Raw genomic sequence first — 16,264 nt, 5'->3', positions numbered from 1 at the left:
TGGTTGACTTCCCTCAGTTTACATCCTGAGTTAGAAGGGACTTCCCAGGAAGCTTCCATGATCCAGGATTCCCTCCTTTGGAGGGGCCCTACTTCCCTGGTTAAGGATAAATTGTAAATGAGGTATGTTCAGGACCTTCTCCTTCATTCTTGAATTTGTTGCATAACCTCTTACTAAAGTAATGGCTGCCCAACAAAAATCCTTAGACTCTGGCGCAAAAGTACTTCCTGAAAATAAGATAGACCTTGATTATCTCTTAGCTGAGCAAGGCTGGGTCTCTCCTCTAACCAAGACCACCTGCTATACCCCAATTAACAGGTCTGGGGAAGTTAAAACTCAACAACATCAGGTCACTGAGCAAGCCTCTTGGCTTCAAAGAGTTACTTGATTTTCATTGCTTTGAGTCTTGGGAACTATCCCTTCAAACTACTCCAAACATGAGGAATTATCCTGTATTTTGTAATTACAATAAGCTGCCTGGTGGTTCTCTCAAAAGCTTTAAATGCAAGTTCAGAGCCGGTTACCTGCAAACTAATGATGTCTCTAAGATTGGAATGTCAAAAGAAAAGAAATCAAGAGAACAGAATGACCAACTCAAACACTGTAGAGCTGAAGCGGTAACCTCTGAACATTCACAGGCCAAAAGGTCAAGACCTGTGAATATCAGAAGAGTGAACACACAAACTGTGAAAACTTCAGAGAGGTTGCTGAGTGCTGTTAATGCCTTCAAGTGTGTCTCTCTAAGTTAAACCGGGAGTCTGAGCAAAAGGCAGGGCTGTTAAAAAGAAAACCACAGGCTCAAAATGGCCTCACTCAGCTTAAGACCCCAAACCAGTAAACCAAGACTTCATCCCTGCCTAGCTGCAGTTTCAACCCCCAGAACTGTAGCCTTGAATCAGCGAACATGGGCATTTCCTGGTCAGCACTAGGGAGTTTCCTGATCTACCCTCTCCATTCCCCTTATGAGAGTGACCTTGCAATAATAATGTTCTTTGCTAATAACCTTTTTCATTCCCTATCTTTAAAAATCTCCCCATTTCTGTGCCTCTTTGGAGCCCCTCTCTACTTGCCAGATGAGATATTGCCCGATTCGTGAATAGATCAATCAGATCTTTAAAATTTACTCGAATGAATTTTTGTGATTTCACAGATTATTAGTGTGTCCAATGATCAAATTAGGGCCACACATTACCTTCGCTTTCAGCTGGACTATGATGAGAGCACATGAAATTATGCCACTAACAACGCTTGATCTTGAAAGCATAACATGGATTAATTTTTTTTACTTTTTGTTTTTTATTAAACATTTTTAGGTATATTTATTTATTTTGATGGGGTGGAGAGTGCAGAGAGAGAGGGGGACAGATGATCAGAAGCAGGCTCCATGCTGACAGCAGAGAGCCCGGCGCGGGGCTCGAATCCACCAACCATGAGGTCTTGACCTGAGCCAAAGTCAGACACTTAACCGACTGAGCCACCCAGGTGCCCCACGGATGAATTTTTTCATATACTTATTGTATTTATTTATGTCCTTCCTTATAACTAACTAAAACAAGATCACACAGGCAGCCCTAATTTTTTAGCTCTGTAGCTAAGAAACAGAAAAGAAGCAAATGAGCACAGCATAAATTTAATGTGACCATTGGGCTGAAGTATCCTCTTCAGTTTTGATTTCTCTAGTGATTGGAGAAAAGTAAAAGGTATAGTAAGTTCCATGGTGATGTGTATGATGAGGGAGAAGTTCCTGTTTTATGATGTGTCTTACTTGGCACTTATTTCTGAAATGAATGTTTCCCAGCGTCTTCTCATGACCACAAAGCTAATGGGGCATTTCTGTTAATGTAATTCTGCAGCAGATTTCTAGTGCTGTTTCTTGGAAGTTTTTGGTTTGTTGTTGTTGTTTTTGGAAAAAGCTTGTGTGTGTGTGTGTGTGTGTGTGTGTGTGTGTGTTTATGATACACATACATGAAAGAACAAAACAATGGAGTGATTCCAAAGGCAGATAAAACTCATCTTGTCCATGTTTTTAACCAACCACAATTAAGAAAGAGCACCTAGGACACACACAAATTTTATTATGAAAATTGTTACCCACATGACTTTATGTTGATCAATGCATGATGATAAGAGATTTTTATTGATCTTTTTTAAAGTTTTTATTTTAATTGCAGTTAGTTGATACACTTACAGGCTATATTAGTTTCAATATAAAGTCACTGTATGGGAAAGAAAGAGATCTTTAAGAACTTTAAAGTCAGCTCTTGAAGATCTTTTAACATTTAACAGCTTTATACTAACATGTTCCTTCTTGAGATTTACCCAAAAACCTATGCCCTAAACCCATTTTTTAAATAGTGCACCAAAATAAGATTACGCTCACCAGAACAGAAAAAGAATCAACCAAAATTATCTTTCACCTCTCTCTTTCTGCATGCAATTGTCAATGATCTTTTTAAGGAATTTTGTCTTTGTATGTATGTCGTGCTTTTTTTTTTTAAAACACTATAGAGAAATACAACTGTCACCTCACGTTTTATATATTCAGATGGCTGGGGCGCCTGGGTGGCGCAGTCGGTTAAGCGTCCGACTTCAGCCAGGTCATGATCTCGCGCTCTGTGAGTTCGAGCCCCGCGTCGGGCTCTGGGCTGATGGCTCAGAGCCTGGAGCCTGTTTCCGATTCTGTGTCTCCCTCTCTCTCTGCCCCTCCCCCATTCATGCTCTGTCTCTCTCTGTCCCAAAAATAAATAAACGTTGAAAAAAAAAAATTTATATTCAGATGGCTATCAATGTGACTTGACCTGTCATTCTATCTTTGCACTGAGGTGCTGAGCTTTTCAGATATCTGGAAGGGATGATGTCTAAGAGTCCACAATGGTGCAGTTATGTTCTATTTCTATGGACTGTTTTACAAGGCACTTCCCACATGCTGTAACTCATCTAACCCCCCACAACCATCCCTGAGTGCTGGCTCTGCCCATCACTGGCACAACTCTCCATAAGTTATTTAAACCCTCTAAACCTTATTTCCTTGTGTGTAACATGGAGTCCTCCAAATTCAGTTCACATCACTGGCACTGGGGGATCAGATGAGATAATGCACATGAACCTTTGGCATAAGTGTCTGGCACAGTAATAATCACTCAATAGGAACTGGTTTTCATCAGGATTATTGACATGTCCACAAGCACAACCACTCCACAAAATGATATGCGGGAGTTGGGCATTGTGGGGCGTGTGTGACTTGAAAGGTAGGACTGATTTCTTTGCTTGATGGAAAATTTACCTAGAACAGACTCCTTCCAACATGTAAGATTCTGCTGTGGATCCTAGGGTCGGACGCATTTATTTTGGTAGCAACCCTTCAGGTCAGCAGTGGGTGCCGAGGACTGTATGACAGCCACTGCTTCTGGTTATTTCTCCATCCAACAAGTATTTATAGAGCACCTGCATCACAGCAGACTCTGTGCTAAGAGCTATGAGCACAGAAGGAAAACAAGACAGTCTCAAACATTACCTGCTAGTTGTGAGAAAAAAACCATTCATCATTCAAGAACTTCAACATCTCCATGTGCAGAAATACAATGTATGAATTGATCTACTGAACTACGTAGAATCAGACCAACCCTTTCTGTAATTGTGGGCTCATATTTATAATAACTCTTTCTTCTCTGATGACAAATTCTATCTGTCATCTATGTATGTATGTACGTATGTACCTATCCATCCATCCACAACACAGCCACGTGCCAATTAATGGATATGAACAATCAAATAATATTTGCTATTATTTCTTGCAGAGCTCACTGCTGTTAACTCTACAGAATCTTCTTTGAAAGACAAAAATGGTAAGTTTGTCTATATGCTTGCCTTTATGTTATGCTATAGCATTTTTTCCCTCACAATCAGGTTAACTTTTTTTTTTTTAACGTTTATTTATTTTTGAGACAGAGAGAGACAGAGCATGAACGGGGGAGAGGCAGAGAGAGAGGGAGACACAGAATCGGAAGCAGGCTCCAGGCTCTGAGCCATCAGCCCAGAGCCCGACGCGGGGCTCGAACTCACGGACCGTGAGATCATGACCTGAGCTGAAGTCGGACGCTTAACCGACTGAGCCACCCAGGCGCTCCTCAGGTTAACTTTTAAACTTCCCTGACTTCAGATAGAAACCTCACAATGGTTGGATCTTCCAAAATAGACTGAGTGATAATTTAAGTCAATCCATCATTTCCTGGGGATCATCTTCACACAGTAAATGCAGTTTTGGGAATGAAAGGACCATAAAGTAGGGGTGCAGCAAGGGCCTCTGAAGTCTTTCAGCAATGGACTTCATTCACTTCTGTGGCCTTTGTTTCTACTGACTATGGAAAACATGATATCGAGTTGCTTCTGGAGTTTTTTTTAAGCCTTTGTTCTTGCTCATAGTTAATGAATGAACTGACACTGAGAGGTTCCCGTTCAGAAGGCATTGCGTGCACTGTGAGTGCCTTTTGTTTAATTCTTAATACTCACCATGGAAGATTTTATTCCCATTTTACGCCTGAGGGCAATGAGCTAAAATTAACGAAATCTCTTGCACCATGCCACACAATGAGATCTGGAGCTGCAACCCAGAACAACTGAATCCAGAGTTCATATACTAACTCAATTTTTATTCTCCCTCTAAGTCCAAAGCCAAGGCCTTGAGACAGGCTGCACCCTTTGGAGATGCCACAGACTGGATTTTCACCCCAATTGTTTCGTTATTAGTTGCATGAATATGGGCACATTACTTACATTTGCTGAGCCAGCCAGGAATAACACAAATAACGCCTGAGTTAGCAAAGCCATAGGAGCACATATGTGGAATGTCTAGCATTGGGTATCTCATTTAACGGACACATTGTAAGTACTGGTTTCTAGCCCTTTATTCCAACATATGTGGAAAGTAAGAAAATGACATGGAGCGTTGGCTATAGTCTTGCTGATCTGCCCTCCGAGTCCAATATCAAGGGGCCTCTGGACCTTATATAACGTATTACCTGACCAAGGGCAAGGAGTTTTGATCGCATCACCCCTTGAGGTCCCTTTCACACCAAGTGCTAATAATTTTGGGGTTCTGACTTTGTGGAGATAAAGCCTTGGCCTTGTGGTTCATTGAGTAGCCAGCCTGGTCCATCATTATTGTCATTAATTATTTCTGACATCATGTATTTCCTGTTACACTTCGAAGGATATGAAATACTATAGTCCTATAACATAATAGCTAGAATGATAGATACTCAGGGAGAAAAGGGAATGAGTTTGATCTCCTAAAGTTGCAGAGAAATTGAATTAATCCCTTACTTCCATTTTATGTAATGCCCTCTTAACACAAACCTCTCACCCACCCCGCCATGAACACCACCAAATTTCCATGATTTGTACCATTGCTAGGAATCTCACTGAATGCACAACATGTAATGGCTGAGATCCTTCAAAATAAACAATTCAGCTTTATATCTGTACTTAATCATTTGATATCTTGGATAGGTATTACGTGAAGTGATGCAGAATTACACAGTAGCTGAGGATATGTGCTTGAACATCATGTTCCTGGATTTGATATTTGGCTCCTGGTACTAATGATAGAACACTAGGCAATTACTTCTATATCCTCAATTTATTTTTAAAATGGGAATGAAAATAATAATCTCAGAGGTTATTGACAATTAAGTAAGATTAAAGTTTTGCATGCGAAGCTCTCAAGTAAGTGGCGGTGAGTTTGTGGTCAATGGACATTGGCAATTATTCTTACTTCGAGACATAGTCGAGGTGAGGAAGTGCTAAGAGCTCTTTATCACCAATGATCTTTTCCATTGGATTCGCTCATTAAAAATGTGACTCTTCCTTTGAATATGTGGGAATGTTCTAAGTCAACATCTCAGAGGTTGGTGATTGAGTTGACCTGCAAGCTGGATTCTGAATTGTCCTGGTGGTGGTGGTAGTGCTGATGGGGGTGTAGATGTTTAATGTCGGGTTGTGGTGGTGTTGGGTGGTCACTTCAACCCAGGTCATCTGAAATGTATGCTGTCAACCCCTCTCTCATGTAAGTCCTCGCCTTTCAAAAACACAGGTGAAACTAACCGATGGCTTCCTTTAGACCCCCTGCAGCTGCAGCTGGTGAACACCTCTGCCTACTGCACCTACCTCCTCCTCCTCGTCAAGAGCATGGTCTACACCGTCATCACCGCCATCTGTCTGCTTGGGAGAGCGGCACTCTGTGACAATGGGAAGAGTTCCTGACCCGTGGTGGCACAGGGTCCATGTTTCTCCATTGACTGTTGTCACTAAAAGTGTCTGCTGTGGGTCTAGCGGGGCTTTCTTTCTGGGTGGTTCATTTCAGTTCACACGTTGTCTTTTTCTATGTGTCATCATTGCAGAATGGGTTTGCAAACTCCTGGGCAAACAGGAAATGTTACTCTGCACCAAGAACAGACTCTGCCATGAGTCAGGGGCGGGGCCGGGGGGCACCCACGGGGGCTTCAGCACCGCTCTCTCCTTCTTGCCCACCAGCTGGTCAGCCGCCCAGCACCCTCGCCTCTGAGTACACTTGGCGTGCAGCTTCCCAGCTTCCCTGGGGCTCTGTATGCAGATAACTGCCTGGAGGCCTTTTGTTTTACATTTCTGGAAGCTGCCATCTTTGCTACCTGAATTTTGTTCTGTTGTTCATAACAGGCATAATAAAAATAATCAAAAGTGTACTTTTATCTCTGTGTTCTTTCCTTTGGTGAAATCTGAGAGGCTAAGGTAAGGAACAGCATGACAACTGAGCCTTCAAATTCAGCATTGGTTGTAATCATGGCCAATTCCACATTTCTAATTCTTTCCCTGAGAGAGTCCTTGTGATGCCTTCTTTGGGGCTCTAGCCCCAGGCGAGCCACTGTCAGTGAAGGGCTCAGGTTATTCCTTAGCAGATTCAGACTCATTTGGTTTAAGACACTCTGGTGGCCACAGTATCACATGTCACGTGACAGGTGGGTATGTCAGACCTAGACCAGTGTCTCACATACGCCATGTTTCCTGATGTCATAGGAACCCCAGGACAGCTGCACTAACACGGGAAAAGTAGGGTGGTGGAGAGGTTAAGTGCTTGGACTCTGAACCTCAAGTGCTCGGATATAAATTTTGGGTCTATAGCTATTTGAACACTCCGTGCTGTAATGTTGTCATTTGTAAAATGGACTTACACTGACACGTTTCCTGGAGTTGTGTGGATGTGATGAGTTTTTATTTGGGAAGTTCAACAGCATCTACTGCAGGCAGCTCTACTTTAGAAATAATAGAGAACACACGCACGTACACACACACACACTAAGTATGACACTCATTTATATATGTGTGTGTATTTCTACAAGCATGGATGTACAACAAAATGTTCAATGTGGTAGGTGGGTAAAAAAATAAATGTTTTTCTATTTTCGGTAATGAATGCACCTAAAGTAAAAACTTGTATATGTTAGAATGAAAACAATGCCTCATTTAAAATTGGAAAGGATTTTTTTTTTGTTTATTTATAATTAGTTTCAGTTTCTGTGAAACAGCTGCTTTTGGAATCCAAATACAGGTTCCCAAGGGGAAATAACACAAGACCCATCAGATATAAGGAAGAGGAAATTTAATTTTCTACTCCTTGATTCTCGGGTTTTGATCAGACCCCTTTAGGACAAATACCCGGGCCTCTACCTAGAAATCTGGAACTGATCTGGAACTGTTTCTGCATATGGAAAGCACAAAGGCAAAGGGGAAACTAGCAAATGACCCAGAGCCGTGTGGGCTGATTTCAGTGCCAGGCACTCCTAGCCAGTGCCCCCTGTGGCTTCCAATCCTCAGTCCCTCCCTTCCCCAACCGGACCTGGGCAGCCCTGCGGGCTCTGCTCTGCACTGGCAGGTGCAGAGAGGGGGAGGGCGGTGGTGCAGGGGACAGTGTGGGGGGCAGGAGGGCGCTGGTGTTTTGTTTTCTCAGGGTTTTTCTGGTCTATGTGCTCTGTCAAATGTGGTTGATTCGTGGAAAAGGCTTGAAGTCAAACCAGCCCCTACTGGTTGGGGCTGTGCAAGCGGTGGCTGGGGTGCTGCATGATAAAATAGGGACAGTTACACCACAGCCAACTTTGCTCACTTCCAAAAGGTCACAGCTAATGAAAGAAAAATCCATCTGCACACACGCATACGATTGCTGCCAAACATACTCTTATCCTGTGGGTGAGTGCCAGAGTCCTGCTCCAGCAGGTCCAGGGGTTCCCGAAGGAAGAACGGCGTTGGTGAAAATAAAACAAAACTAAAATAAAAATGGACACAGGCAACAGCAGTGTGTTGAACTGGCCGATTTATTGCAGTAAATGTGGCGTTCTATATGCTAGCCATTTCCTTGTAGCATACGTCATCTATGTTTTTCTAACATCACGTAATTTTGAAAATGTTCCTATGTGTAAACAACCTTTAAGAAATAACATGGCGATTTTCCCCTAACTTTCCTGCATGCCCTTGGATTATTGATTAATTTCTTACATTATTCCATTATGCATCTGCGTTTATCTATAATCTACAAAGCATTCACTTTGCTGTTCTCGTGAAAGGCCCTCCATTTCTCAACACCTCAAGTGGAACAGTTACAGGGACATGACCTCCTAACCACATGAGGCCAGAAGAACAATGTGTTTGCCTCGGTCCGAGGTGCCAGGAGGGGCCGAAAAAGCCTTAGAAACCCATGCCCCATACATTCTCAGAGAGACAATGCACCTAGGAGCCAATGAACCATTCTGTACCTCAACCCACTAGGTTCAGTCATCATCTGGAATGCCTCCGGGGGGCCAGGTGGGCCTAGGGGTTGAAGTCAACTGTGCCCAGGGATACACTCCTTAGTTGCCGGAGTGAGGCTTTCAAATCCATATGTCTCTCCTTTACAGGCCCTCTTTGCTGGCAAATGTATGAGGCTATCCTTCCTGTAAGTAGAGGAGTCTCCATAGGGGATGGCAAGGGCTAAATGTAAGGCCTCACAATTTCTTGAGGAACCTTATTTTCTTCCCTAATGGTTCTTTTCCCAGGAGGCCTGCCGAGGGCAATTCCACAACAGACAATACCCCAGGTAGTTTTAAGGCCAAATTACCTAAAGCGGGAGTCCACAGCTGGGGCCCTGACACTCAGGCTGGGATAGCTTGGCTTCCAGCAGAGTCTGAAGACATTTCACCTTAGAGTCATGTAAGTCAGTAAAGGAGCTTTGACTCAAATCCAAGTCTAACAGAGTCCAAAACCCATCACAGCATCCACTGCATATAAGTAGAATTCCATGTGTACATATAGTTTCTTTTAAGCTCTAAAAAGTAAACAGCCATAAAGGAAATTCCAAAGAAGTTGCAGAACTCGAGAATTTCTCTCACATGCCAGTAAGCAAAGAGCATAAGCTATTCTTGAAGAGCAGTCATTCGGGTGACAGTGCTGGACTCCTGAACGTAGTAGAGATTCTTCTAGCACTGCTGAATTAGTAGTAGTTTGCTTTTTGTGATGACCAATAGTTTGGAGGTCATAACGGCAATCGTTGATCCCTTAAATGATACCAAATAACCTATTGAATGTCAAACACTGCACATATTCATTCCTTCCTTGCAGGCATAAGTAGGTATTACTCATCCCATTCTGCGGATGAGACAGAGGTGTATTTGAGCTTGCCTAGCTGAGAAAGAGCACAGCCAGAACTTCGAGTCGGCCAGGGTCTCATGGCCTGTGCTCTAAGTAAACTTCTTGGATGTTTGCGATTCGGGGCTTAATTTCTGTCCTCAGTGAGCTGTTGCTTTGAATGCAAAATGTGATGTGGTTCTACTTCCCTCTTTTTCTCAATATTGTGCTTCCTGCTTAAAAACGGTGGTACTTTGCTTGTTACTTACGCTGACTTCTTGCACCCCCTGCTGGCCATTGCAGGTATGTCCTACACTTTATAATCCCTGGATTCCCAGCAAGTGAATTCTCTTACAGGAAAGCCTCAGTTTAGTGAGTGGAAGAGCCCAGAAATACCAGGCAGGAGACCTCTTTTTCCCCTTGTGTACTCGGTGTGCTTGGGAGTTTTAGGTAAGCGGCTCCTTCTTGTAAAATCCCCATTTCTTCAGGCACAAGTGAGAATTGTCTGATATGTCTGGTGTCCTATGTACTTGTGAAATCTACAGAGAATTGCTTGTGAATAATGTGTCTTCGCATTCCCGTCAATCCGTGTCTGTCCCTCCGTCTGTCCACTGCTCCTCTGTGCTGCTCCTTCTGCCGCTGGTTGCAGCCACTGCATGAATCCCTCCACCGCCAGTGACAGGCACATTTCCCTGGGAATGTCATCCGGGGGTCACTGGTGCTGCTAATGTGACTAACACTTGAATGCGAGAGTGATGCCACCACGTTCAAAGGCACTAATGGGGCAGAACTGGCGTCAATGAAAACGTGGAGCAGCGGGTACGCTCACGGTCACGAGCAGGTAGTGAGCTCACACCTGCACCTGCAATTCGGCCGCGGCTTCCTCCAGCTTCTCTCGTGTTCGCTCAGCTCCGGACGAGACTCGCCCCCGATGCTCCCTGTGCTCACGGGCGCCCGTCCTGAGCTTCCACGTCAGTTCCTCTCCTTTTCTGTGTTTGTTCAATTCCCTTTTCTGGGGGGACCTTTTTAAATAATAAATCTTTCTTCCCCATCTTACTGACGCTTTCCACATTTATACAAGTCTCTCCACTTATTGTGCCTTACATTTGCTATTTCCCTAACGAAGTGAATACTGGAGGCCATTTGTATGACCTACCCGGTGGTTTTGCTTTGTGCTTTGGTTTTGATTATGGTGATTTCTGCAGGGAGGAAAGTGTTCTCCAGGGAAAGAGGCCATAAATACTGACTCAAAGAATCCCCTGAGTCACAGGCAGGTTTTTAAGTCCGCTGCCACGTGCCCTCACAGCACTGGTTCATAGCATAATATCAAAACTTATTTTTTGTTTGAAAGATTTTCTTTCTGGCAAGGGTTTTTCTCTTTTTTAGCGTAGCAACGACACCATTTTATTGTGCCTAACCTCGCCGAGAAGCTACCAGAACCGTGACGTCACTCTCAGCCTCTGAATTTCTTCCCTTCCAGGACTCCTGATAGTTCAGGATGCTTCAGAGAGGGCGGCACTCATACCTGGAGGTCTTTCTGATGGTCAGTTTTATTCTCCTCCTGAATCTGAAGCAGGTAACAAAAATGTGATTATCGTCTGTGGTTTCATCCATCATTCAAAAGCTCAGCCCTCCCTCCCTCTCCTGTCAGAACGCTGCTGAGCAGACATCTCACAGTGCAGGCACGTAGGAGACAGAAATCACCGAGATGTGGTCTTGATGTGGGAGCAGTAGGGAGACACAGAGTGTAAAATACGTGTAACCCAGGGACACAGACCCCGTGTGACCGGCCATCTGCATGTCAGACGACAGGCAGACGAGGGGAAGGGTCCGCTCCTCTTCTTACCTGTCATCCCCTAGCCCGACCTTCCTCCCGGGTCCCCGTGTCTGAGGGTGCACCTCTCTCTGAGCTGTTGCCCGTGAAGAAAGCAGAGCCTCCCTGGGGACTCGGCCCTTTCTTAGGCCTCACATCCCTGCCTTCTCCAGGCCATTTCCACCCTCTGTATTTCTGCCTCCTTTATCTCATTCATTGCACCACTTCCTGTCTTCTCCACCTTCCCTTCAGCATTTCCTGCTTTGGTTTCTGCAGCCCTTTGCTGCCTCGGTCACCCTCTCCCTGCCCCGCCAGAGCGCCATGTCAAATATAACAATTGCATTGTCGTATGGCTTCCTCAAACCCTCGATGAGGTGGGAGTCTCATTATCCCTATCAGAGATGAACAATGAGGCACTGTGCAAGGTCACTGGAAAAGTCAGAGGAGGAGTTAGGATTTGAAGCCGGTCTCAGTGCTGCGGCCCACACTCACAGCTAATTCATGTGGGCCTTTACTTTCATTGTTACTTTTCTTCTTGTTTCACTATTATACAACCTTTAGTATCACGCCGCATAGGAGCATCAAGAACAGACATCCCTGCATTGTTCCCGGTCTTTGGGGAAAAGCATTCAGTCTTTCAACATTAAGTATGACATCAGCTATGGGTTTTCACAGATGCCTTTTATCAAGACGAAGAAGTTCCTTTGTTTAGAGATTGTTTGATCTGCCAAGCTGAATATTCTCTTAAAGCCCTCTAGTGAATATTTCACTTCAGGTATAAAGCTTCTGTATTATAGATTTTTAAAAATATGTATTCTTTTTTGCATTTTAAGTAGTTTGCATTAGAATATCTATTTGTTGACTTTTTGTTGTCATACTTCTCTTTAATTCTTTAAACATGGTATTGTATAATTTTTGAACACATTTGTAATAGCGGCTTTGAAGTCTTTGCTAAAGAAAGTAACTGGACACACTCAAGGACAGTGTGTATTCAGTTGTGCGGGATTTTCCTACTAATATTAGTTATGCTTTTCTGGTTCTTTGCCTGTCTTCTTATTTTTTTTCTGGAAAAATGTTTTGTTGAAAATATATCGCAGCAGCGCTGGACTGTGAATTTGCCCCCAGTTTGCTTTCATCGCCGTTTCTATGTTGAGAATGTCGCTTGAGCTAAATCTGCGATATTACATCCGCTGCGGTATGTGGCTGATTGGATTCTCCTGTGTTCTTCTTTTAATTCTTTTCTTTTTCAGCCTAGATTCCTACGTAGCACACTGTGTCCACATGGCTTACTGGTAGCCAAGAACAAGTGTGTTCAAGCAACTCAATTAAGATTTCAATCCTCTGCCCAATGTTTTCATTATCTGTGTTGAGTAACTCATTCATCCTTCGGGCAATGGGCACACAGACCGTATGTGCTACGTGACAAGTCTTCCCATGTTATACTTTTTGCTGAGTATTTTCATGGCACCTCTACCTGTGCCCATTATGAAGAACCTTCATGTCCATGGAAGCGGGTGTTGGGAGGTGGCGAGGAATGGGACTCACTCTAGACCAGAGCACCACTGCTGTTCCCCGACTTCTGCAACTTTTCAAGCATAAACAACTCTCAGATTGTTGCATGAAATTGGACATTTCCCAATCATTGAAATGGTTAGTTTTGTTTTGATCTATTTTACCTTTGCAGTCGGTTTTCAAGGAGAAGATTTGGTGACCATGGCCAGAAGGCCTTGCTTACATTCACTTTTAAATTATGCAAAACATATACATTATTGCGTTTTAAATAAAAGTTTGTCTTTTTTTAGGATGTCCAAATAATTCCAAGACATGTCAGCTCTTTATGGTGAAACACCATTAACTTGACAGGTGGAGAGTAAGCCCAGAAACAGGAAGACGTGGTAAGACCATCTTCCTTAGACTCCTGTCCAAGTGGGAAGGCATTTCATCTGCCCCCGTGTGTCTACAGCAGTGGAATAGGCTGGAAAGGGAAGCCTTCCAACAGCGATACCTTTATGTATTTATGTCACCACAAATGTCACCTGAACGGTGTGACATTTATGGGGTTTAGATGTGGGACACAATCTTTCATAATGTTCTCTGCTATTCATTCTCCTGGACCAGATTTGATCTTGGCTATCACATAGCAGACATTGTCTGAAGAAAAAATGTCCTATTTGAGGTGTGTTATCTGACAAGAGGAAAGCAACTGTGAGGCAGGCTGTTTCCTCTGCTTGTGAGGACGCCCTGTCCCTAACCCGCTCCCTCGGTCTTCCCACAGATCCTTTTTTCTTTCCCTTCCCTGCTTGTGAGAGGAATACATGCTTTTTGTAAAAATGCACATAGAGAACCCATCCTTCAAAATCTGCGGCCATATCACGTTTTAAAGTTTAGTTTGTATCCTGACAGTTTGGTGTTTGTAAATGTCACAGAATTGTGGCCGTACTGCCGATATTATGTATATTAAAAAATTATAATGTAAAATTTTTACTGTCTGTTGTAGAAATTTTGGAATATCCAGAAATGATTGAAGTCACCTGATTATATTCTTCTTGTCTTTCTGATTTGTGCATATGTATTTCGGTTTTTATTTTTATAAATATCATCCTATGGGACATATGGATTTTTCATTACATATTTGCTTTCATTTGATAGCATGAGCATTGTCTGTGCTACCATAATATCTCTCTCTCTCTCTCTCTCTCTCTATATATATATATATATATATATAATTTTGAAGCTTCTGGGTGGCTCAGTCGGTTCAGTGTCTGACTTGTGATTTTGGCTAAGGTCATGATCTCACAGTTCATAAGATCCAGCCCCGTGTTGGGTTTCATGTTTACAGAACCTGCTTGGGATTCTCTCCCCCCCTCTCTCTCTGTCCCTCCACACTCTCGCTTTTTCTATCTCTCTCAAAATAAATAAATAAACTATGTAAATATAATTGTAAGTGGATGCAGTATATTTCATGGAAATAATTATTTACTTTTCTTCTACTTTCAGACATTTAGATTTTTTTCTGATTTTTAGAAGGAAAATGTATATAATGGAAAACAAGTATTATTTTGTCAGAGATATTTCCTGAAGAAATAACTACGGAATGTAATGACAAGGTCAAATGTGCATTTGTGCAGGTCAGATCAGCTTCCTCTGTGTTTGTTCTGAGAATGGACCAAATGACAGAAGTGCCACCAGGAGGGGCTTAGGAGGCTGAATTTTAACCAGAAAGAGTTTCTTAAGGTGGAAAAAGAGTTGAGGAGGGTCTGCAAAATTATGGCCTTTGGACTAAACCTCAGGAACTCAGTGGTGTGGTCACAGTTTAGAATATCCTGTCTCAGGAGGGGAGCCCCATATACACCAAGTCCACTGATGATGCCTGAGTTGAATGTCAGTATATAATTTGCCCTGGGAGAGAACTCTTTCCTACACATGCTGGACTTAACCAGTAACGTGTGGTCCATGTTCATGGAAGCCAAGGCTCACCCAGAAACTGGCTCTTGATAACAGACCAAGAGGAGTGAAGTCTATGGTGTGAACATGCTGTGAATTCCATCTGTTGAAGCCTAATCCATAATCTCAACAATAGAGTTTTGTTTCCCCAGGCACTGGGCACATTGGATCCCAGGACTGGGCACCCTGTCTGTACTGTGCTTGGGATGGGTCGGGGTGGGGATGCTTGCTGTTTGTGCTCATGTGGCTGCACAGCCCTCCTCTGCTCAACCCCCAGCACACTTTTACCTCCCGTGCATGTCTTCTATTGAGCCGTGCTCAGCTTGACTCTCCAGTCATTTGTCCCTGTAGAGGGACTTAGATGATTCAGTACATGTCATTCAATTACACAGTTGAACTCAAGGCCTCCATATGTCTGTGTTGTTGTGAGGAAGGAAGCCCCTCCTTATTATCCTGTCTACACTCTACCTGTGCTAACAGCTTCACATGCCCAGTCTTCTGTCACCCTGCCTACACTGACAAAATTAGATGGGAAGTATGAGCCCCGGTAAATCAGACACCATGAAAAAGTGCAGATCATTGGTGGAATGTCAGGATTACCTAGGGTGACAAGAAGTCTGTGTGCTGGTCCATCAGAAGAGTGTCATCAGAGTGGACTGAAGGTACAGTGTCTGAACAGTCCTGGTCATATGACTTGCAACTCATGAAGCAGCTACTTGGAATGAACTTGGTATAAAATAGGGGAACCCCTCACCCACAGAATAAGAGTATGTTTGGCAGCCATCGTATGTGTGTGTGCAGATGGATTTTTCTTTCATTAGCTGTGACCTTTTGGAAGTGAGCAAAGTTGGCTGTGGTGTAACTGCCCCTATTTTATCATGCAGCACCCCAGCCACCGCTTGCACAGCCCCAACCAGTAGGGGCCGGTTTGACTTCAAGCCTTTTCCACGAATCAACCACATTTGACAGAGCACATAGACCAGAAAAACCCTGAGAAAACAAAACACCAGCGCCCTCCTGCCCCCCACACTGTCCCCTGCACCACCGCCCTCCCCCTCTCTGCACCTGCCAGTGCAGAACAGAGCCCGCAGGGCTGCCCAGGTCAGGTTGGGGAAGGTAGGGGCTGAGGATTGGAAGCCACAGGGGACACTGGCTAGGAGTGCCCAGCACTAAAATCAGCCCACACGGCTTTCAGTCATTTGCTAGTTTCCCCTGTTTGCCTCTGTGCTTTCCACATGCAGAAACAGTTCCAGATCTCTACGTAGAGGCCCAGGCACTCGGCCTAAAGAAGTCTGATCAAACTCCCAAAAATCAAGGAGTAGATGGAAATTAAATTTTCTCTTTCTTGTATCTGGTGGATCTTATGTTGTTTCCACAGAG

At 43.7% G+C, this 16,264-nt stretch overlaps 1 gene segment (V, D, J or C); it reads left to right on the top strand.

Moving 5' to 3' along the window:
- LOC112866872 (T cell receptor gamma constant 2-like) overlaps positions 1-6,719 on the top strand; it is a 38,255-nt gene extending 31,536 nt beyond the window's left edge. Inside the window, 2 exon segments of the C gene segment in view lie at positions 3,798-3,845; positions 6,119-6,719. Of these exon segments, the coding sequence occupies positions 3,798-3,845; positions 6,119-6,261 (191 nt within the window).
- Positions 6,720-16,264: the final 9,545 nt, after the last annotated feature.

Source organism: Puma concolor, chromosome A2, assembly GCF_028749965.1.
Source record: "Puma concolor isolate L17-30 chromosome A2, mPumCon1.1.hap2, whole genome shotgun sequence".
Classification (NCBI taxonomy): domain Eukaryota; kingdom Metazoa; phylum Chordata; class Mammalia; order Carnivora; family Felidae; genus Puma; species Puma concolor.
Note: the sequence above shows the minus strand (reverse complement) of the source record. Positions and strands in the feature narration are given on the sequence as shown.